Raw genomic sequence first — 20583 nt, forward strand, 5'->3', positions numbered from 1 at the left:
TGCAGAGGTGTCCTGTGTCGTGTTTGAGAGCCTGGACTTTGGAATCAGAGAAACCCAGGGTTAGGTCATTCATTTTGTGACCTTACACACATGACTTAACCACTCGGAACCTCAGTATCCTCATCTCTACAATGGGGACAAAACACCCAGCCCAGGGCTTGAGATAAGCTGTCACTGTGACTATGGCAGTGGGGCCATGGGGGCTGTGAGGGGCTAAGGCGGCCCCCTGAGGGCCAGGCGCCTTCCTTCTTCATTCCCGTCTCCTCCCCTGACAGGTTGATATCCAGGTGATGTTTCATACGCTGCTGAACGGCTCCTGGGGGGACTTTGTTGAGGTGCACGCCAATGTGAGCTGGTGAGCAGGCCCCAGGCAGGCCCCTGCCAGCATCTCCTCCCACCCTGGCCTCAGACTGTCACACAGTCCTGGCCAGACTGTCTCCTAACACTGCCCTCTACCTTGCCCCCTGCAGCAACAATGAGGACTCAGGCCTCCTGGGGGACAACTCGGCCACCACCAGCATCCCAGTCATGTACCCCATCAACATCCTCACCAAGGAGTGAGTCCTGAGCGGCCGTCCCCCCTCTCCTCCCACCTCAGCCTCCCCACCCAGGGCCCCAGCCTTCCTCCCGGGGCTATCGATCTCTGAGTCAGATCGATACTTATGGTAGAAGAAAATGTGACTGAATGCTGAGCTGATGTGAGCTTCTGCTCCAGCTGCACTGCGCAGCTGAGGGCTTCCCCTGGAGCTTTCGACACCTCGCGAGGCACCTTGCCTCTCTTTGATTTACTGATGAACAACGAGGCTCAGAGAAGGGAGGGATCTGCCCAGAGTAGTACAGCTAGGAAGTACTGACACCAGGATCTGAACTTAAATCTGTCTTACTCCAAACTCCAGCCAAGCTCTTGAACGTTTCCAGCCGTGCTAGATTCCCTCTTCCCCGGGGCCAAGAGTGCTGGAAGAGATAGAAAAGTTTTCACAGTGACTCTTGCCCACAGAGAGTTTATGGTCAGGTTGGAGAACCCAGACACACAGAGTGAGTGTCTTAGAATGCTGTGGCAGGAAGGACCCATGGGGATCACTAGCTGGGTTTTCTCATTTACAGAAAAGAGGATGAAGCCAGAAAAGGGAAGTGGCATTTTTAAGTCGGCTCAGTGAGATAAGGGCGGGACCATGTCTGAGCCGGGGTCCCCGGTGCTTTTGAACATAAATGCCAAACACAATATTGTCTGAGGTGTGATATGAAATTAGAGCCAGGAAAGATGATGTGAGTTGGAGGAGACTTGAAAGGAGTCATGCAGAATAGGGGCTTGAACTGGGGTCTGGAGGATGAGGAGGTTCAGATAAGGGCTAGGAAGAAAGGCAGCCATTCTCATCAGAGAGACTAGCAAAGGGAAAGGCATGGGGGCGGCAAACAGTGGGGCAGATCCGGGGAGCAGGGGGTGGGCAGGCCCAGAGGATGGTAGGTATCTGTGGGGAGCAGTGGGCAGGCAGACTCGGAAGCGGGCAGGTCTGGATGTCGGGGAGCTTTGGACCTGACCCTCGGGGACAGCAGGGAGCCATTGATGGATTCGGAGGAGAAGCGTGGCAGGATCAGAGAGTGATATTAGGAAGGTCATTAGACGGATGGGGTGGGAGAGCGAGCCAGAGGCTGGTGCACTTCTCGAGGAGATGAGCAGTGGGGCCCAAGGACAGTGGAGGCTCCGGCGAGGTGGCGTCTAGTGGGGAGAACACAGCTCCAAAAGCCATCCACTTGTGTTCCAGTCCTTGTCCCCCACTGCAGGACTTTGGGCAAGACTGACCCCTTCAGTGAGCCCTAGTTTCCAAAGGGCAAGAGCAGAGCAGTGTCAGGATGACATGAGATCGTGCCTGCACCGTCTCTAGCACAGTGGCTGGCAACTCCGAGGCTTCCCCTGGCCCGGGGCCCCCTGGGTGACTGGGTTGCTGTCTTCTCTGGCTTCTTCAGCTGCTCCTCTCTCTCCACAGCCAGGAAAACTCCACGCTCTATATCAGTTTCACCCCCAAGGGTCCCAAGATCCACCATGTCAAGCACATCTACCAGGTATGAACCTCAGTGTGAAAGGGTCCTTAGAGGTTTCACGTTCAGCCCCATCCTGAGGCCCAAGGATGCAGAGACCAACTAGACTCAGTCCCATCCTCAACGGGCCCAGCCCTCCACCTCGTTCTGTGATCCTTTCCCTGAAATGCTCCCAGTGGCGCATACTCACCAGCTCCTTTCCAACTCTGGATAAATTATTTCTGGAATCGCAGAACTTGAGAGCCAGAAGGGCTCTGAGGGAGAACCTAGTTTTGGGGTTGTTGTTGTTTTAATTTATTTTATTGAAGTATAGTTGATTTACAGTGTCGTGGGGTGTTTTTGTTTTTTGAAGTAGAAAGTTCCCATTTATTTTAGGATTCAATTATATAGACATTTGATCTCCTAATTGCGTTCTCAGTTAGGTACAGAATCAGATTCATGTTTTCCGGAGAGAACCTAGTTTGGTTTTTTTTGCTGCACTGTGAGGCTTTTGGGATCTTAGTTCCCCAACCAGGGATCGAACTCGGGCCAGCAGTGAAAGTGCCAAGTCCTAACCACTGGACTGCCAGGGCATTCCTGAGAACCTAGTTTTTATTCAAACATTTAATGAGCTACCATTCCAGTTTAGGTACTTTCCTAGGTGGTAGGGCATCAATAAATAAAACAGTGTCCGCAACCACTCACCAAACCCAAGTTCTGAGCCTGGACCTTTATACATGCAAGCCCCGTAATTCACACCCAACCGTGAGAGCTTGTAAGACAGGCAGTGTCGTTCCCATTTTACAGATGAGAAATCTGAGGCATAGACAGGTCAAGTAACTGGCCCTGGTTACCCAGCTAGTAAGGGGAACAGGTCAGATTCAAACACTTACTTGTATACAAAATCCATGTGTTTAAGTTAGTGGTCCTCATTTCGCCTGCAACGCTCGGTGCTGTAGTAGAGTCATCATTATGGGAACTCAGAAGAGGGAGGCCGCCCCCTGAGTCTAAACCTTGAGGCGTCTAGGGCTTTCTTGAGGTAACCTCAGAGAGGAGCAGGCTCTGAACAAGCCAAGAGCATTTTCATTTTACCGTGGGGGAAACTGAGGCCCCAAAGAGGCACCATCTTCCCCAAGGCCGCACTGAAGTCAGGGCCAACTGGGCAGTAGCTAGCGGGGAAGGACCCGGGGCAGTTCAATCCCCTGCGGAACAAAGGTGGGAGCCATCTCACCTTGACACCTCGATGTCAGGAGAGGAGGGGCCTTTGGGAAGGTCAGATGCCCAGTTGCATTGAAATAGAACGTTCTGAGTGACCAGTGGAGTTGGCATCCAGTGTCTTTCACTGGGATGGCTCTGGGCTCCCTTCTGGGTCGACCAGGCCAGTCCTTTTACCACCAGAAGAGCGGAAAGAGTCCGACAAACCCCAACTCTGTCGCCTGCGCTCTGTATGACCTTGGGCCAAGGATTCACCTGTCCATGCCACAGTTCCCCACTGTGACAAGTGAGGTTTGGGATGAGAACTTCACAGGTGGTCGTGAGGTTTAAATGGGTCACCTGCTTCCTCTAGAGTGCTTGGCGCAGTGCCTGGGGACGTGGAGGTCGCCACAGGGGTGACGTGGGTGTCGTGCTGCAGCCCTGGCCTTCCCAGCTACTTGGAAACCTTACATTCTTGCCTCACTCTGCCTGGAACCAGCTCAACCCCTTGAGCACGCTCTCTCTCTCTCTCTCTCTCTCCGCCTCTGAATAGTCGCCAGGGCTAGATGCCTCCAGCATCTTCAGCCATGCATTTGTCTCACTACTGCCTGACTTGCCAAGTAGCCACTCTTGCTAAAGGCCCTAATGGTCTCCGTTTTAGCTAAACCCAACACGGCATGGGTCATGGGTGATCCTGTCCCTCCTTCCTGAAGCTGTCCCATTAGTCAGGCCCTGTCGGCCTCAAGGAGGTCAGCTCTAATAACTAAGGTTTACTGTGGGCTAAATAGGCATGGAAACCCAGTGAGAGCTGGCCATCTGGGCCACCGGATCTCCTTCCTCGTGGTCTTCTGCTCCCATGGCTGGTTAGGAACATAGGCTTCAGGCAGACCCGAGATCTTTTTGAAGCTCTGCCACTTAAAGCTGTGTGACCTTAGGCAGCTTACTTAACCTCTCTGAGCCTCGGTAAAACGGGGATAATAAGACCTACCTTATGGGGTTGTCAGGAGGCACAAATGAGAAAATGCAGTTTAATTTAATTATTTTTCTTTTTGGCCATGCACCCGCGCCCTCGACAGTGAAAGTGCAGAGTCCTAACCACTGGACCACCAGGGAATTCCCAGAAAATGCAGTTTAAGAACTTAGCACAGTGCTGACACAAACGGTATCAGTCAATATTGGCTGTTTTTAGCATTGTTGTTTTCCCCATCATCCCAGGAAGGTGATAGAACAGAGTGGTTCCAGTCTCTGGAGTCACAGCCTGGGTTAAAATGCCAGCTCTACTACTTGATAGCTTCAGACAAATTAGTGAATCTCCCTGAGCCTCAGTTCTCTCATCTGTAAAATGGGGATGATAGTATTGCCCACCACATAGGAATATTGAAAGAACTAAATGAGATCATGCATTTAGTGAGACTCAGACGAGGCCTAGCATGCTAAGTGTTCATCAAGTGGGGATTGTTACCACCTACGTGTTCTAACCCTCCGTCCTCTGCTTTGTCACCATTGCTATTGCCTCCTAGCAGATTCGGGGCTCTGGGCTTGCGCTGCTGATTGTTCTGTTGTGTCTGTCTACACTAGGTGTGTCTCACTTCCAGGGTAAGTGTCCCCCTTCCAAATGACAGCTCGGAATTGTGTCCCTCTTGCTCCTCCAATGCACCTGTGCCTGCAGCTGGTCACTGATCTCTGGGATGTCTTCCTAGCATCTTTTGTTGTTGTTGTTGTCTTTTAATGGCTTTATTGAGGTAGAATTCACATACCAATTTACCCATTTAAAGTATACAATTCAGTGGCTTTTAGTATATTCACAGAGCTGTGCAACCATCACCATAATCTAATTTTAGAACATTTTTATTACTCCAGAAAGAAACCCAGTACCTGTTTGCAGTCACACCCCCTTCCTCCCTCCCCCCGCACCTGGCAGCCACTACCTTTGTCTCTATAGATTTGCCTGTCCCAGACATTACGTATAAAAGGAATCCTACAACATGTGGTCTTTTGTTACAGGATTCTTTCACTTAGCACAGTATTTTCAAGGTTCACCCATGTTGTAGCATGGGTCAGTATTTCATTCTCTTTTTTTTTTGCGAAATAATATTCCTTTGTAAGACAGGCCATTCTTCAGTCTATGGACATTTGGGTTATTTCCATTTTGGGCTTATGGATAATGCTGCTAGAACATTCCTGTACAGGTTTTTGTGTGGACATATGTTTTGTTTCTCCTGGATATATAACTAGGAGTACAGCTGCTCCTCTTGAAGCTTTGGTCTCAGGATGTTCGAAACCAAATTTATCATCTTCCTGTAAGCCAGCATCTCCTTTGGTTTGCTTAGAATCCTTTAAAAGCACCACCTTTTCCTCAAGCAAAACTTCCAAGTCTGGGTGAACGTCTCCTTCCTCTGTACTTGGTTCCACTGTCTCCTCAGGTCCTGTTGTCTATATCCTCTTCTCTCTTCTGACCTCACTACTGCTCAGACTGAGTTCCTCACCTTCTTGCAGCTGGACTATGGCACAGGCTCCCGACTTCTTTCCATTCCATGCCTGCAGTGGGTGCAACCCCCTGGAACCATCTTCCCCTTGGCTGCCTTCCAGGACTGCCCATCGCTTAGTCGTTGGTCCCTAACTTCTGGCCCTCCAGCCTCTGGACACCAGAATCTCATCCCAAGTCTCCTTTCCAGTTTTATCTCCTATCTCTCCTTCCCAGGCACCCTACCCTCCGCCACATCACACTCACCTGGTGCTCTCCTAATTCCCTGCATTTTCTCTTCCCGCTGGCTTCCCCCATCTTTATCTGTTAATCCCCTCTCTACCTTTTACAGCTAAATTCAAATGCTGCCTTTAACATTAGGCCATTTAAATTTAACTTAACTGATGCTTTTAAAGTGTCCACAAATGTTTGTTGAATGAATAAATGATAGAACCCCACAAACTGGATATGTATTTCCCTGCTTGACCTGCGATTCATTTGTGCTACTCCTGTGTCACCTTCTTCTACATTTCTGGGTCTTCCAGCCCTAGCACAGACAGATCTTTTTTATAAAAGGCACTTAGGAAATGCTTTTTTAAAAAAAATCTTGGCTGCGCCGCACAGCTTGTGTGATTTCAGTTCCCCGACCAGGGATTGAACCCAGGTCACAGCAGTGAAAGCCTGGAATCCTAACCAGTAAGCTACCAGGGAACCCCCAGGAAATGTTTCTTAAATAAATTCAGTGCACTTGCCAAAATGTTTTTCCCAAATAATTTTTGCATCTATCCTTGTTAAATGTCCTTCCTTCTTTCACTCATTCAAAAAACTACTTTTTGCGAGGCTGGTTATGTGCTGGGTAGTGTGTCAAGGCCGTAGGGAATTGCAGGTGAAATGAGCCACAGCTCCTGCCCTCTCACAGCTCACAGTCTAGGGGGGATAAACGCACACAAGCAGATGCTTTGCTATCTTGCTGGGGAACGAGGGTGCTGTGGGAGAGTCAGCCAAACCTTCAGGGATGATGTTTGAGCAGTACCTTGCAGGATGGGCAAGGGTTAGCCACATGGAGGAAGCAGAGAAGCGCGTGGAACCCATGCTGTAAGGTTATGGTTGACCATTGCCCACTGCCTAATGAAGAGCGGGCCCTTGGGTCCCAGTCAAGGAGGACTGGATCTGGGGTGGCCATTGGGGTGGCATTCAGGGCTCTGCAGCCCCTTGTCCTCTGTACCAGGTGAGGATCCAGCCTTCTGTCTATGACCACAATGTGCCCGCCCTGGAGGCCTTGGTTAGGGTACCACAGCCTCACGGCGAGGGGCCCATCACGCACAAGTGGAGCGTGCAGACGGTGAGTGTGGGCCTCAGAGGGAAGGGCGTGCAGGTCTCTGGGGGTGAGCTCATGATGTGGGGGTGGGGGGAGATGTGTGGGGACAGGAGTGAGCACGATTGAATCTGCCAGGGGCCAGTGGGGAAGAACTGGGATGCAAGGTGGTATCTGAGAGTGGGGAAGAATGCAGGTCTGGCCTCAAGGGGCGGGCCTCCCCTCTCAGCTCTGGACTAACTGAAGACCTCGCCTCATCCTTCCCAGGAGCCTCCTGTCACCTGCCACCGTGAGGAACTGGAGAGTCCATCTGATGTGGCTGAGGTGTGGGCCGTGACCTCAGAAACTGGGGTGGGGGCTGGCCAGGGGGCAGGTGGGAGGAGACCTCCCTGACCCCCCGCTGTCCTTCCCGCAGCCTTGCTCACTTGGAGCCGAGTTCCGCTGCCCAGTGGTCTTCAGGCAGGAGATCCTCGTCCAAGTGATCGGGACGGTGGAGCTGGTGGGGGAGATCAAGGTAGCTGGCAACAGACTCCAAGTGGTTCTGGGGGGGCCTCGAGGGGTGGGGGGGTGGGCTTCCCCCCCAGAGAGCCTCCTTGCATTTTTTGTTCTGTCTTGAGGAAATAGCCCCAATGTTTACACAGTTGCAGATGAAAGAGGACCACGATTTGTTTAAAATTCGCAGGACTGTTTTCAGGGGCCTACAGATAATTCCTAGGTGTTCTTTATAGGAAAAATGTCCTCCCAACAATGGCAAACGGCACGTTAGAATGCTCCAGGAGAGAATGGGGTAGAGATGGCGCACCCACTAGGACCCATTTTCCTCTGCCTCTGCCCCTTGAGTTGCACTGGGGGGCAGAAGTCAGTGGGGTCTGGGTCCTTGTTCCCTCTGGCCTGACGCCCCACCCCGCCCCTCCCTCCCACAGGCCTCCTCCATGTTCAGCCTCTGCAGCTCCCTCTCCATCTCCTTCAGCAGCAGCAAGCACTTTCACCTCTACGGCAGCAACGCCTCCCTGGCCCAGGTATCTCTCTACCTCCTCAGGAGACCCGGGAACAGAGGGCAGCAGAGGAATGGGAGGAACCCAGGGCAGAGCTAGGAGAGCTGGAGCTGGGAGTGTGGGCAGCCACAGAGGAGGTTTGGGCTTTAGTGCTGTAAGAACCTCCCCACAGGGCTTCCCTGGCGGCACAGTGGTTAAGAATCCGCCTGCCAATGCAGGGCACACGGGTTCGAGCCCTGGTCCGGGAAGATCCCACATGCCGCGGAGCAACTAAGCCCGTGCGCCACGACTATTGAGCCTGCGCTCTAGAGCCCGCGAGCCACAACTACTGAAGCCTGCGTGACACAACTACTGAAGCCCGTGCACCTAGAGCCCATGCTGCGCAACAAAGAGAAGCTACCGCAATGAGAAGCCCACGCACCGCAACGAAGAGTAGCCCCCGCTGGTTGCAACTAGAGAAAGCCCGTGCGCAGCCACGAAGACACAGTGCAGCCAAAAATAAATAAATTAAAAAGAAAGAAAGAAAAAAAAAAGAACCTCCCCACAGCCAGAGCCATCAGCCTTGGCACAAGCAGACCACAAGGTCAAGATGAGTTTAATGGCAACTCAGCCAAGGGGCCCCCACCCCACACGCAGGGCGTGATGGGAGGGGCCCAGCACGTGCAGAGCCTGGCGTTGAGAGAGTGGGCGAGATGGGTTTACGAGCAGGAAGCTCAGAGCAGGAGAAGGGAAGGGGCAGCTGAAAAAGTAAGCAGAAGCCAGATTCTGAAAGGCACTGCGTGCTGAGCTGGGGTTCTGGCATTTCATCCCGGGGCTAAGGGAAGACTCTTAAGGGTTTAAGGGGGCTGTGGTGCATATTTGCCTGTTCATTCTGGTGGCTGCAATGCAAGGTGTACTGGAGAGGGGGTCTGGCCCAAGCCCCATGTCGTGCGTGACACAGTCCAGATGGGAAATGCGGAGACCTAGGGATTGAGGCCAGATTCACAAGAAATGTCAGGGGTGGGAACGGCTTCTTCCCTGCACTCCCCACCTTTCCTCTGCCCACAGGTCATCATGAAGGTCGACGTTGTATATGAGAAGGAAATGGTCTATCTCTACGTGCTGAGCAGTATCGGGGGACTCTTGTTGCTGCTACTGATTTTCTTAGCTCTGTACAAGGTAGGAGCTTCTGCGAGGAACGGGCACCCAGCCAGGCTGGGGAGAGTGGAATTGGCAGGAGTCAGGGAGCAGAATACCAAGATGAGGGGGCTTTAAAGCCAGAAGGGGCCTCAGCCTACTCCTCCTTCTACAGATAAGGCTACTGAGACCCAAAGGGCAAGCAAGACTTTACCGGCATCCCTCAACACGCACTGGCAGAGCCAGACCTGGGTACCCAGGGAGAGGAAGGAGAAGGACTGTCCCACATATCGAGGTCCAGGCACTGGGATACAGGGGCACAGAACACACACATGGTCCATGGCTTTGAGATGCTCACAGTCCGTGGGGGACACAGACATGAACATGATGGGGGCTATACTATGTGCTCTGGGCCTATGATACAGGGACCTAACTGAGGTTGGGGGGAGTCCAGAAAGGCCTCTCAAGAGAGGTGGCCTTTGAGTTGGGATTTGAAGGATGAGTAGAAGTTAGCCAGATAAAGAGTGCTGGAGGGCAGCTGTTCCACGTGAAAAACTCACATATTCCAGAAAAGAAAACATAGAAAATCAAAGTTTCTCCCTATTGCAACCCCAGAGGGTTGTCATTAACAACCATTTTGTTTATATTCCTCCATGTTCTAATTTTATTGTTAACGTATATGTGAATGTGTGAGCATGAGAGAGAGAGAAAAGCCAGTGGATGTGTGGATGTATACAAAACATTACTGTATATACTGCTTGGGAGCTTGTACTTCCCCCTGGATATTATATCTTGATGTCTTTTCTGTCTGAGCACAAACAGATTTGCCTCTTGCTCTTTAGTTTTGTTTTTATAATTTTTAAAAAAAACTTATTTATTTTCTTGGCTGCGTTGGGTCTTCATTGCTGCGCATGGGCTTTCTCTAGTTGTGGCGAGCTGGGGTTACTCTGTTGCGGTGCGCGTGCTTCTCATTGCAGTGGCTTCTCTTGTTGCAGAGCACGGGCTCTAGGCGCGCAGGCTCAGTAGTTGTGGCGCACGGGCTTAGTTGCTCCACGGCATGTGGGATCTTCCTGGACCAGGGCTCAAACCCATGTCCCCTGCATTGGCAGACAGATTCTTAACCACTGCACCACCAGGGAAGTCCCTGCCTCTTGCTTTTTAACCCGGGTGGTTTTCTACTGTCTGGATGCCTCACCTTTTATTTAACAAGATCCTTATTGACGAACATTTAGATTGTTTGGAATTGACCTTTTTTTCAAACTGTGTGCCAAAAGGCGCTTTTTTTATTATTATTATTTATTTAGGTTTTTTTTGGCTGCGTTGTGTCTTCATTGCTGTGCGCAGGCTTTCTCTAGTTGCGGCGAGCGGGGGCTACTCTTCGTTGCGGTGCACGGGCTTCTCATTGCGGTGGCTTCTCTTGTTGTGGACCACGGGCTCTAGGCACACGGGCTTCAGTAGTTGTGGCACGCGGGCTCAGTAGTTGTGGCGCACGGGTTTAGTTGCTCTGCAGCATGTGGGATCTTCCCGGACCAGGGCTCGAACCCGTGTCCCCTGCATTGACAGGCGGATTCTTAACCACTGTGCCACCAGGGAAGTCCCAAAAGGCTCTTGTTACCAACATCTCTGCACACTTGTCCAGATGTTTTTTAGAATCAATTCCTAGAGCTGGTATTACTGAGCCAAAGAATATATATCTTTTGAGCTTTCACCAGAGAGTGCATGGCCCCTACTAATAAGCCCTATATAAGTGCAGGCTCTTGCTGTTAGTATTACTAGATATTGTCAAATCACCCACCCGCAATAATGGTACGTGACATTTTGATGAGCCTCAGGAATGAACTATTAAACGTACAGCTTTTTAACATATTGCCAAGAAGCAGGTGTGGCAGATCCCCTCGCCCCATCCCCAGAGCAGATGCCACCTGTCTGTGGCATGTGTGACTTATCCCTATAAACGGTACTTTCATGTTTTGCAGGGGCCGAAGGGTCCACAGGGCTCTGTGGACTCTTTGTTTACTCAAGTCTTGTCTTCCTACAGGTTGGTTTCTTCAAACGGAACCTGAAGGAGAGGATGGAGGCGACTGTAGATGCTTCAAATGAAACCACTGGAGAAGACGCTGGGCAGCCGGCGTCTGGGGAAGAAGCCAAGGACCCGGGCTGCCTGGAGCCCCTCCACGAGAAGGAGGCCCAGGATGGAGGTGGCAGGGACTGAGGTGCAGGCTGGATGCAGAAGGCCCAGGACTGGACTCGGGATGCCTGGTGCCAGCCTGCCTCTACCTGAATTTCACCATGTGTCATTGGGCAAGTCACTGCCCCTCCGTGAGCCTCACTTTCCCTATCTTGAACATGGGCCCATTCCTGCCTGCCTCCTTTGCAGGCTTATGGTGAGGATCCTTTGAGGGATGGGCCAGGAAGGCCACAGAGGTGAGGCCTTGTAATTACCATGTGGTCCTGGCTCCCACCGGCCCCTGTGAGTTTCCTTCCCTGGAAGAGAACATCTGATCTAAATTTTGGAGAAACAGTCATCTCAGGACCTAGCGACACTCCAGGCCCTCATACCCACCTGCCCTTGGATGTCCACAGAGGCCTCAAGCCCCCAGAACCTTGCGTTGCATCCTCTCCTGCCTGGAATGCAGTCAGCTTTCAATTCTCCTACCAGAGAGCAAATCTCATCTGTGTCACTACATTGCTCCTGGAAACCCCTTGCCCTTTGGCTAACAGTCAGGTTCCTTAATAGGCCTTCCAACGTCTGCAAAACTGGGCTGTTCCCTTCCCAGCCTCTTCTCGAGACAGCCCGCCTCCCTTTCTAAGCGCCAGTTAACCAGCCTTTTCACTTGCCCAGCTCCTTCCTTCACCCAGACTCTTCTCACTTCCTGGAACATTCCTCCTGCCTCCTTTTCCTGCCTAACCCTCTCTCAGCCTTCAGATCTCAGTTCACACATAACTTCCGCAGGGCAACCCCCCAACCCCAACTCAGTTTGGTTCCCATATTATACACGCTTACACTAGCCTGCACTTGTCCTGCATAGCTCTGATCATATTCGTTAATTGTTAAGTGATTTACTTAAATTAAACAGTGGACTCCAGCGGGGTAAGGATCATACTTCTTGTTCACCTTGGGACTCCTGGTGGTATCACAGAACCAGACACATAGTAGGTACTTGAGACAATTTCACTGAATTGTGAGGGTGCCTGTGGGAAGATAGAGAAAAAAGCTTGGATGGGCCCCATGGCAACCCCATCCGACAAGGCTCAGTCTGCCCCAGGCGCCTGCCCCCTCCCTCCACAGCCCCACCCCGGTACTCCATCACATCCCACTGTGGCCCCCACCATCAAGGATGGAAACTATGTCCGTTTACCTGGCTCCCAGTGCCAAGCACAGCGCCTGTACGTATTTACCAAATAAATTAAAAATTCTGCCCAATTTTGTGATGTTTTTGTGCTGGTGCAACATTCCAGCCTGGCTCAATTAAATGAAAATTTCCTGGAATTAAATGGGAATTCCAGTGGTCAGAACTTGGAGTTTTCACTGCCAAGGAGCCGGGTTCGATCCCTGAGCGGGGAACTAGGATCCCACAAGCCACCTGGCGTGGCCAAAAAAAAAAAAGAACATTTCCTTCTCAACCCTCCCACTAAGTGGGACCAAAACAGTCAAATCTTTTTTTCTTTCCTTTCTCCCTTCTCCTTCTCCTTCTCCTTTTTCTATTTGCCGTGATGACCCTCAGAAACTGACATGTGCAGGACGTTGTCAGTTCATTCAAAGGAAGCAGCGAGAGAGACACAGAAAATGAGGAAAGGTTAGGGAGGCATTGACAATATATTAAGCTGTGAGAATAGACCTTCTCTGATACCCCGCTTTAAATTTTTTTTTTAATTGAGGTATAGTCGATTTATGTACTCCCCCTTTTTTTAAAGAAATGGTTGTTGGGCCTTGACCCTGAAACCGCCTCCCCCCACCCCCCAACCCCTGCCTTAGAAAGAACAGAGGGGACTAGTCACTGCTGCCCTCTTGTGGTCAGTAGGACACCAGGGGAGTATTGAGTAACTCTAAGGTCAGCTCCTGTCCAGCAGTGGGAGGTGAGAAGCAACATTTGGTCCCCCAAGCAGTGACCTTTGATGGCTCCCTTCTGCCTACAGCGGAGTAAGTGGACATTCCTGAGCTGGGCACACAGGCTTTCAAAGCCTACCGGCCTCTCCAACCTCATCACCCCCTTCTGGTCCAGCCTCCAAGGAACCATGGGGCTGGCTCCAAAGCAAGACATCAGGAAGGAAGAAGTGAGGCTTATTTTCCTAGAGAGGGGAAAAAAATGTTTTGACCATCAGGAGTATCACTGAACCGCTAAAAGTACATGAAATGATCTGTAAGCCTCATGAAGCATAAGTTATTCATTCATAAGTTATTCATTCCTGCAGGATTTCTTGAGCACTCTGTGTCAGGCCCTGTGCTGAGTCTGAGGACCTGCTTGTGAACATGACAGACAAGTCCCTGGCCTCGGGAAGCTTCACTTCAGTGGGAAAACAGAGCGAAAAAGTAGAAATGTGATTCCAGGTAGTGATAGGGCCGTAAAGAAAGTGAAGAGGGACAAGGGGTAGGGGGTGATGGAGAGGGCCCTTTACATAGGTGGGCGGGAAAGTCTCTCTGAGGAAGCGAGATTCTGTGACACGAGGAAAAAGTGAATATTTTCATCAAGGCTGGCAACAAAACACAGAAAATCTGGGAGGTTCATTTCAGGAACAGACCTGCTGTCATCACGCCAAGGAATCTCTCTTCCAACTCGCTCAAGAGTACTGTCTTTGTGGTAGTTCCCTGGCAGTCCAGTGGTTAGGACTCCACGCTTCCACTGCAGGGGGCACGGGCTCGATCCTGGTCGGGGAACTAAGATCCTGCATGCCGTGCTGTGCAGCCAAAAAAGGAAAAAAAAAGAAGAAAAAAAAAAAAGAGCACTGTCTTCAAACACGTATGCATCCTTCCTGCCTCTGTGCCTTCACACGTGCTGTTCCCCTTGCCAGCCTGTCCACCTCCACCTGTTTCCTTTTCTTTTGAACTCTTCTCCATTATGGTTTATTACAGGATATCAAATATATTTCCCTATGCTATACAGTAGGTCCTTGTTGTTTCCACCTGTTTTCTATCCTTTAAAATCTTTCTACTTCAAAGTATTGATACTTCCAAGCTTTTCTCATCCCCTTGGTTCCTGGACAAAGGACCCAATTCATCACCACTTTGTTTATGGCTCATCGGGACACGTGATGCTGACTCTGTGGGCCCCTCTCTCAAGACTAGGAGATGCTGGAAGGCAGGACTCAGGCCTCACGTGCATTACTGACACCGACCCCTCACCAGGGCTGGCACAAAGGTATTGTTCAATAAATGTTTGATTCAGTGGCCCTAAATGTATATGGGTTAAATCTATTGGTTTTACCCAATTAGAAATTAAACTGGAGAAAAACTTAGAACATAAGAACATCCATGCCTACATTCCACGCAAGCCATCAGAGTGATGACATATGTCATCACATGTCATGCAGCTTCTAGAAAGCAGTTCTTTATGAGAGAAACAGAGTGAAAAAAAGTAAAAAACAAACAAACAAAAAGCTATAAGGGCTTCCCTGGTGGCACAGTGGTTGAGAGTCCGCCTGCCGATGCAGGGGACATGGGTTCGTGCCCCAGTCCGGGAAGATCCCACATGCCACAGAGCGGCTGGGCCCGTGAGCCATGGCCGCTGAGCCTGAGCGTCCAGAGCCTGTGCTCCGCAACGGGAGAGGCCACAGCAGTGAGAGGCCCGCGTACCGGAAAAAAAAAAAAAAGTAAATAACATCTTAGTATCGTTAGGAAAATGGTCAAAACCCAGTCAGCCCTAGGATGGAAACCAGGCTCTGCTGCTTCCTAGCTGTGTCATGTGGGGCAATTTCCTTAACCTCTCTGGGATTCATTTCTTCATCTGTTAAACAGGAATAATAGCAGTCTATACCTCAGAGTCGCTCTGAGAGTTAAATAACATGTGTAAACTGCTTAGCACTGTTCCTAGCGTATAAGTGCTAATGGTGGTAGACAGAAATGGTTGGTCTATTGTGCAGGAGAAGGGTGTAGTAAAAGCAGCAGGCTGACCACAAGTCAAGAGACTTGGTGCTGGAGCTCTTCCATTAGCCCTTCCACCTCGATCTTGGGGAACACACATGTCCTTTCTGGGTTTGGTCTGCTCCACCTGGCACCTGAAAGTACCTAAGGAGCTGTCATGAAGAGAGGGGTAGAGGCTGAGCAGCTAAGTTCCCACCCTCATTTGAACCAATATTAAATACCAAGGTTACTGGGATTCCCTGGCGGTCCAGTGGTTAGGACTCTGTGCTTTTGCTGCTGAGAACGTGGGTTCAATCCCTGGTCAGGGAACTAAGATCCTGCAAGCCAGATGGTGTGGCCAAAAAAACCCCAAATACCAAGGCTACTTTATCAATTAAGCACCACAGGCACTGTACCCAGGTCCTTCTAGCTTTCAAGTGCCTACAGTTGGGAGCCGAAGAAAATTTCAACTCCAAAATAAGGAGATTAGGGCGTCCCTGGTGGCCCACTGGTTAAGAATCCACCTGCTAATGCAGGGGACACGGGTTCGAGCCCTGGTCCGGGAAGATCTCATGTGCCTCGGAGCAACTAAGCCCATGCACCACAACTACTGAGTCTGTGATCTAGAGCCCAAGAGCCACAACTACTGAAGCCCACGCACTTAGAGCCTGTGCTCCGCAACAAGAGAAGCCACCGCAGTGAGAAGCCCACGCACTGCAAGGAAGCCTAGCCCCTGCTCGCTGCAACTAAAAAAGCCCACACACAGCAGTGCAGACCCAACGCAGCCAAAAATAAATAAATAAATAAATTTAAAAAAACAAAATAAGGAGATTAAATTGTATAATTGAAATAAATGTTGTAGTAAATGTCTACAAATGTAATATGTCAGGTAGTCAAGTGCAGTTCTGTTCGACATATATAGTTACATATATGAACTATATTAAATGCGGGAGTTGGAGTTTTTTAATATTTGAAATTAGGTGTGGTAGGGTGGCTGTACAAAAATGTGCATAAAGCTTACAAAGGTCTTTAAAAGACTGTGAGATTCCCCTTGAAAAGTAATGTTCTACATCCAAAATAATTTAATCTTTGAAAACCACTGAACACACCAAACCGTACTGAACTACATGATCTCTAGGGCACCTTTCCAGAGTTGGTAGATCATGAGAGGCTGGATTGAAATGTGCTTAGAGAGGTTATTTGCCCTTGACAAGTTATAAGGCCTGAGGATGGGCGCGGGGCCGAGGGTGATGTCAGGATCCTGAGGCCCAAGAGGCCTGTGGAGCGATGACTCCCCACCCGCCTGTGAGGCTGAGCTGCTGGGGGCAGGTGGAGCCAGGCAGACATGGTCTGAACGTCTCCTTCATAGGGAACTTAGCAGATGTTCATCTCAAGATGTGCCCTGCAGCTGAGTAATTCCCTGAGGTGTGGCCTGTCCTCCTTAGCTAAGTTCACGACAGGGCACACTCCAGAATTCCCCCAGACTCACTGCTGGCGCCAACTCCCCATCATTTCCTGAGGAGCCAAGTGTTAGGAGGCTGAGGCTCAGATGTGAAAGTAGGATAGAGATGGGGTGGTTAACAACATGGTCCTAAAAAGGACCAGCCTAGTGGGTCTTAAAGGCTGAAGTTGTCCAACCTTCCTCCTGGGTCCAGTATGCTCCCCCTATGGGTGGGGTTGGAACTGCAGACAATCCCTGTAATTCCGGTCAGTCACAGTGTGCACAGAGGGGTGGCTAGAGGTTCCAGCTGGCAGCGGGGAGGGGACAGCCCAGCTGGCTGCTGGGAGCCTGAGAGAGCTGGAACGCAGGCACTAGGTCTGGATATGAGAATCAGGGTGTGTTTTCTGGCCCAAGGACAGACCCTCCGTGTTTGGGAATAGGGACCTCCACAAGGCTGAGGGTTTTCTCACACCTACACTGGACTCCCTTTGTGTTTGTGCAGCATTCAAAGCACAGGACGTGAACTTGCACAGATATGGGTAAGTCATGTCTCCTGAGCCTCAGTTTATAAGATTCAAGTGAAACACTTAATATGAAAGCACTTCCCAGACAAGGGCTTACAGCTTCACTGGCTGTAGTGATGACCTAGTACCTCCCACTGCCCGGGGCACTATCCGTGCACACATTTTAAGGACAAGTCTCTTTTACCACATAAAGGTTTTTATTGAACTCAAATTCAGGGGCTCCAAAGCCTGAGGAAGACAAGGGAGGCTGGGGTTTGCACTCAGAAGCCAGGCCAAGCTTCGGGGCCCCACTCCCCGCCCCGCCTACCCTCACCCCTTCCTGACTCAACGAGGGTCTCAGTAGCTACCAATCTAAGCTACCCACTCTAATTAAGTAACCCAAACCCCCTCCCCCCACCCCCACCTAGCACTTTGCCAAGCCAGGCTTCCACCAAGGGGCATGCTGCTGCTGAGGCCAGCTCTCTGCTGACCTCTTTCTGGATCTCTCCCAGAGCCTCCGGCTGCCAGCTTGGCCTCCCTCCAACCCCTCTTCATAGCCCATTTCCCATAAGTCTCCGTGTCATGTCGCTTCCTCCATTCCGGCCCCCTCTCCTCCTAGAACCCTCGACTCCTCCCTCCTCCAGCGTTTCCCCTATTCTCTCTCAAGGTTTCTCTAGCTCCCTGTCCCCTTCTCTTCTGCCCACCACCTCCCCACCCCGACGGGTCAGCGCCGGTCAGCGCCGGCCGGCCGCGTGGGTCCGCTGGTGGCGGATGAGGTCGGAGCTCTGAGAGAAGGCCTTTCCACAGTCATCGCACTTGTAGGGCCGCTCCCCGCTGTGGACCCGGTGATGCTGCAGCAGCGTGGAGGAGCGGCAGAAGCCCTTGCCACACACGGCGCACCTGTAGGGCCGCTCGCCCGTGTGGGAGCGCTGGTGCTGAATCAGCGTGGAGGAGCGATTGAAGGTCTTGCCGCAGTCGGGGCAGCTGTAGGTGCGACCCGGCAGGTGGGTACGGGCGTGGATGGCCAGCACCGAGCTCTGGCCAAAGCGCTTGCCGCACTCAGGGCACTTGAAGGGCTTCTCGCGGGCATGGCTGCGGGCGTGGGGGATAAGCGCCGAGCGCTGGGAGAAGCTCTTGCCACAGATGCCACAGCTGAAGGGCCTCTGCCCGGTGTGCACCCTCTGGTGACTACGCAGGGATGAGTTCTGGCTGTAGCACTTGCCACACTCGGGGCAGCTGTAGGGCCGCTCATGGCTGTGGGTGCGCTGGTGCCGCAGGAGGTAGGAGCTGTCGCCGAAGGCCTTGCCGCAGTGTGGGCACTTGTAGGGCTTCTGACCAGAGTGCGTGCGCTGGTGGCGAAGCAGGTAAGAGCTGTCAGCGAAGGCCTTGCCGCAACGGGGACACTTGTAGGGCCGCTCGCCCGTGTGCGTGCGCTGGTGTTTGATGAGGTCAGAGCTCTGGGAGAAGGCCTTGCTACAGACCTCACATTTATAGGGTTTTTCACCTGTGTGGATGCGCTGGTGCTGGATCAGGGTGGAGCCCCGCCCAAAACTCTTCCCACAGATGCCGCAGATGTTAGGCCTCGGGCCCTGCCCACCCCTGGCCCGGCCACCCCGTCGGCCTGGACCACGAAGGGTCCCCGTCAGGCCCAGGGGATTCTGGAGCATCTCAAACTGGGGTGTAGCCAGCAGGGCCCCTGTGGGCATCTCAAAAGGGGGCCCTAGGGGCAGGCCCCCAGTGGGTTGCTCCCCAAACCCCTGGGTGAAAGAGTCCAAAGGGTGGACTCCCAAGGGGATGCTCAAGGGATTCTTTTCCTCAGGATTCAGAAGAATCTCTGCACCTTCCTGGAATTTGGAACTTTGAGCTTCAAATTCAGGGCTCTGGGTTTTGAACTCAGGATTCTGGGGTTCAAATCCAGGGTTCTGCGGTTCATACCCCGGGCTCTGGGATTCATACCTGGAGCTCTGAGATTCATATCCAGGGCTCCGGGGTTCATACCCAGGGCTCCGGGGTTCATATCCAGGGCTCTTGGGTTCATATCCAGGGCTTTGGGGCTCATACCTAGGGCTTTGGGGTTCAAACTCAGGGCTCTGAGAATCTGATTCAGGGCTTCTGGGTGCAAACTCAGGGCTTGGGGGTACAAAACCAGGGCTTCGGGACTCAAAACCTGGACTCTCAGGCTCAAACCTGGGGCTTTGGGGTTCAAACTCTGGGCTTTGTAGCCCAAACCCAGGGCTCTGGGGTTCAAGCCCAAAAGGTATCTCTTCCACCTCATAGTCCCCAGTGCCTTCTTGCTGAGAAATTTCCTCTTCCTCATTCTCACTCATGTTGCCTGCAGGATCAGAGAATTACAGAAAACCCAGATTGTGTGGGGCCTGGAAGGTCACTGGGTCCCACCATTAGTTGCCACAAACCTTTCCCTCCTCCTCAAGCAGGGTCGCTGGCCCTCGGGCAAGTGCTGAAATTCCCACCTCCCCCTCAGCAAACCCAGGACACCGGGTCCTCGCCCCCGCCCCCTCCAAGTCCCAGGTGTCCAAGCCCCCGGCTCTCTTCCCCTCCTACCCACTACAACCCCCTCTCCCGCTCCCAGTCACGCTCCTCGGAGGGGCGCTCCCTCCCTCACCTTTGAGAGACCCTTCGGGGCTCCCCATTTCGTCAGGACTTTGCACATCCCGGGGCTCGAGGCCCCACGGCGACGCCTCCCGTTCCATCCCCGCCGGCTCCCAGTGCGGCGGCAGTGGCGATGGCGGACGATCCTGCGACCCGGTCTGAGTGCCCCGAGACCCGGGCCCTCGCCGCCCGCCCGCTTAGCGCCACCCAGGGGACCCGGCTGTCCAGCCCCGGCCCCTGAGGCCGGACGTCTTGACCCTGGGCCTCTCCGGCCCGCTGGGCCCCTCCCCTATCCGCGGCCCCGCCCCCACCCACAAGGTCTCGGCTTGCCCTGGGGTCCTCACAGGCCCCCACACGTCGTGACCTCGGAGATGAAAGACTTCACGACTCCCCTTGCCGCCCCCGGATACCGCTCCCCGCCCGGGACCCCGACGTCTGGCCTCCCAGCCCCCGGGTGGGCTGCGGCTGGCCGTCCCCCTCCCTCCGCACAGGAAGTGTCCGTCCGCGGCCAGTTTCCCCCGCTGGCTAGCGCCGCGGCCTCTCTAGGAGCGACTGGAGGTGGAAACTCGTTGGCATTAACCCTGGGCTGGATGGCCCCGGCGTCGAGGTAGGCGAGGACTGGGCGCCCTGGAGCCGGCGGGAGAAGCTGGGACAGTTTGTATGCCTATGTCCTAGGTCCTGTCCTCCCGGGGGCCTATACGTCCGTCTCCCGGCCCTGCGTCCGTCAGTGCCTGTCGCCAAGGGCGAGGCAACAAGCGAGACCAAGGTCAGCGAGAAGGAGCGACGCTTCCCGGTGCCAGCGGGGGCGGTGTCTAGCTCCCCTCCCCTCCCGGGCCTTGGGGTCAGCTCTGGCCGCGCCTCGGGACCCCAC

At 52.7% G+C, this 20583-nt stretch overlaps 2 protein-coding genes across 4 annotated transcripts in view; one reads left to right on the top strand and one right to left on the bottom strand.

Annotated features, from left to right (window-relative positions):
- Positions 1 to 12524, top strand: part of ITGAL (integrin subunit alpha L) — a 41460-nt gene extending 28936 nt beyond the window's left edge. For 2 of the 3 annotated variants that reach the window (XM_012532708.3, XM_012532709.3), the window contains exons 23-31: positions 276 to 355; positions 471 to 557; positions 1986 to 2061; positions 6903 to 7016; positions 7257 to 7313; positions 7405 to 7503; positions 7913 to 8008; positions 9032 to 9142; positions 11139 to 12524. In XM_012532708.3, coding sequence (XP_012388162.1) covers positions 276 to 355; positions 471 to 557; positions 1986 to 2061; positions 6903 to 7016; positions 7257 to 7313; positions 7405 to 7503; positions 7913 to 8008; positions 9032 to 9142; positions 11139 to 11312 — 894 coding nt within the window. In that variant the 3' untranslated portion in view covers positions 11313 to 12524. Of the gene's footprint in view, positions 1 to 275; positions 356 to 470; positions 558 to 1985; positions 2062 to 4286; positions 4373 to 6902; positions 7017 to 7256; positions 7314 to 7404; positions 7504 to 7912; positions 8009 to 9031; positions 9143 to 11138 lie in introns of those variants that run through there. The other variant, XR_007472426.1, reaches the window with a different exon arrangement.
- A 4777-nt stretch (positions 12525 to 17301) lies between these two features.
- On the bottom strand, positions 17302 to 20007 carry ZNF768 (zinc finger protein 768). The gene is made up of 2 exons (XM_004268689.3): positions 19726 to 20007; positions 17302 to 19434 (listed from the first exon to the last, which is right to left on the bottom strand). Exons 1-2 carry the CDS (start codon positions 19811 to 19813, stop codon positions 17837 to 17839), a joined length of 1686 nt encoding a protein of 561 aa, XP_004268737.1. The 5' UTR covers positions 19814 to 20007; the 3' UTR covers positions 17302 to 17836.
- Between the last annotated feature and the right edge of the window lie 576 nt (positions 20008 to 20583).

The sequence above is a fragment of the Orcinus orca genome, chromosome 16, assembly GCF_937001465.1.
Source record: "Orcinus orca chromosome 16, mOrcOrc1.1, whole genome shotgun sequence".
Classification (NCBI taxonomy): Eukaryota; Metazoa; Chordata; class Mammalia; order Artiodactyla; family Delphinidae; genus Orcinus; species Orcinus orca.

What these genes read in the sequence shown, in the direction of transcription:
- ZNF768 (XM_004268689.3), bottom strand. Translation starts at nt 19,813, where the DNA reads ATGGAACGGGAGGCGTCGCCGTGGGGCCTCGAGCCCCGGGATGTGCAA. An exon ending in CCCCGAAGGGTCTCTCAAAG is followed by an intron (nt 19,435 to 19,725) that starts GTGAGGGAGGGA and finishes CTGATCCTGCAG; the next exon opens with GCAACATGAGTGAGAATGAG.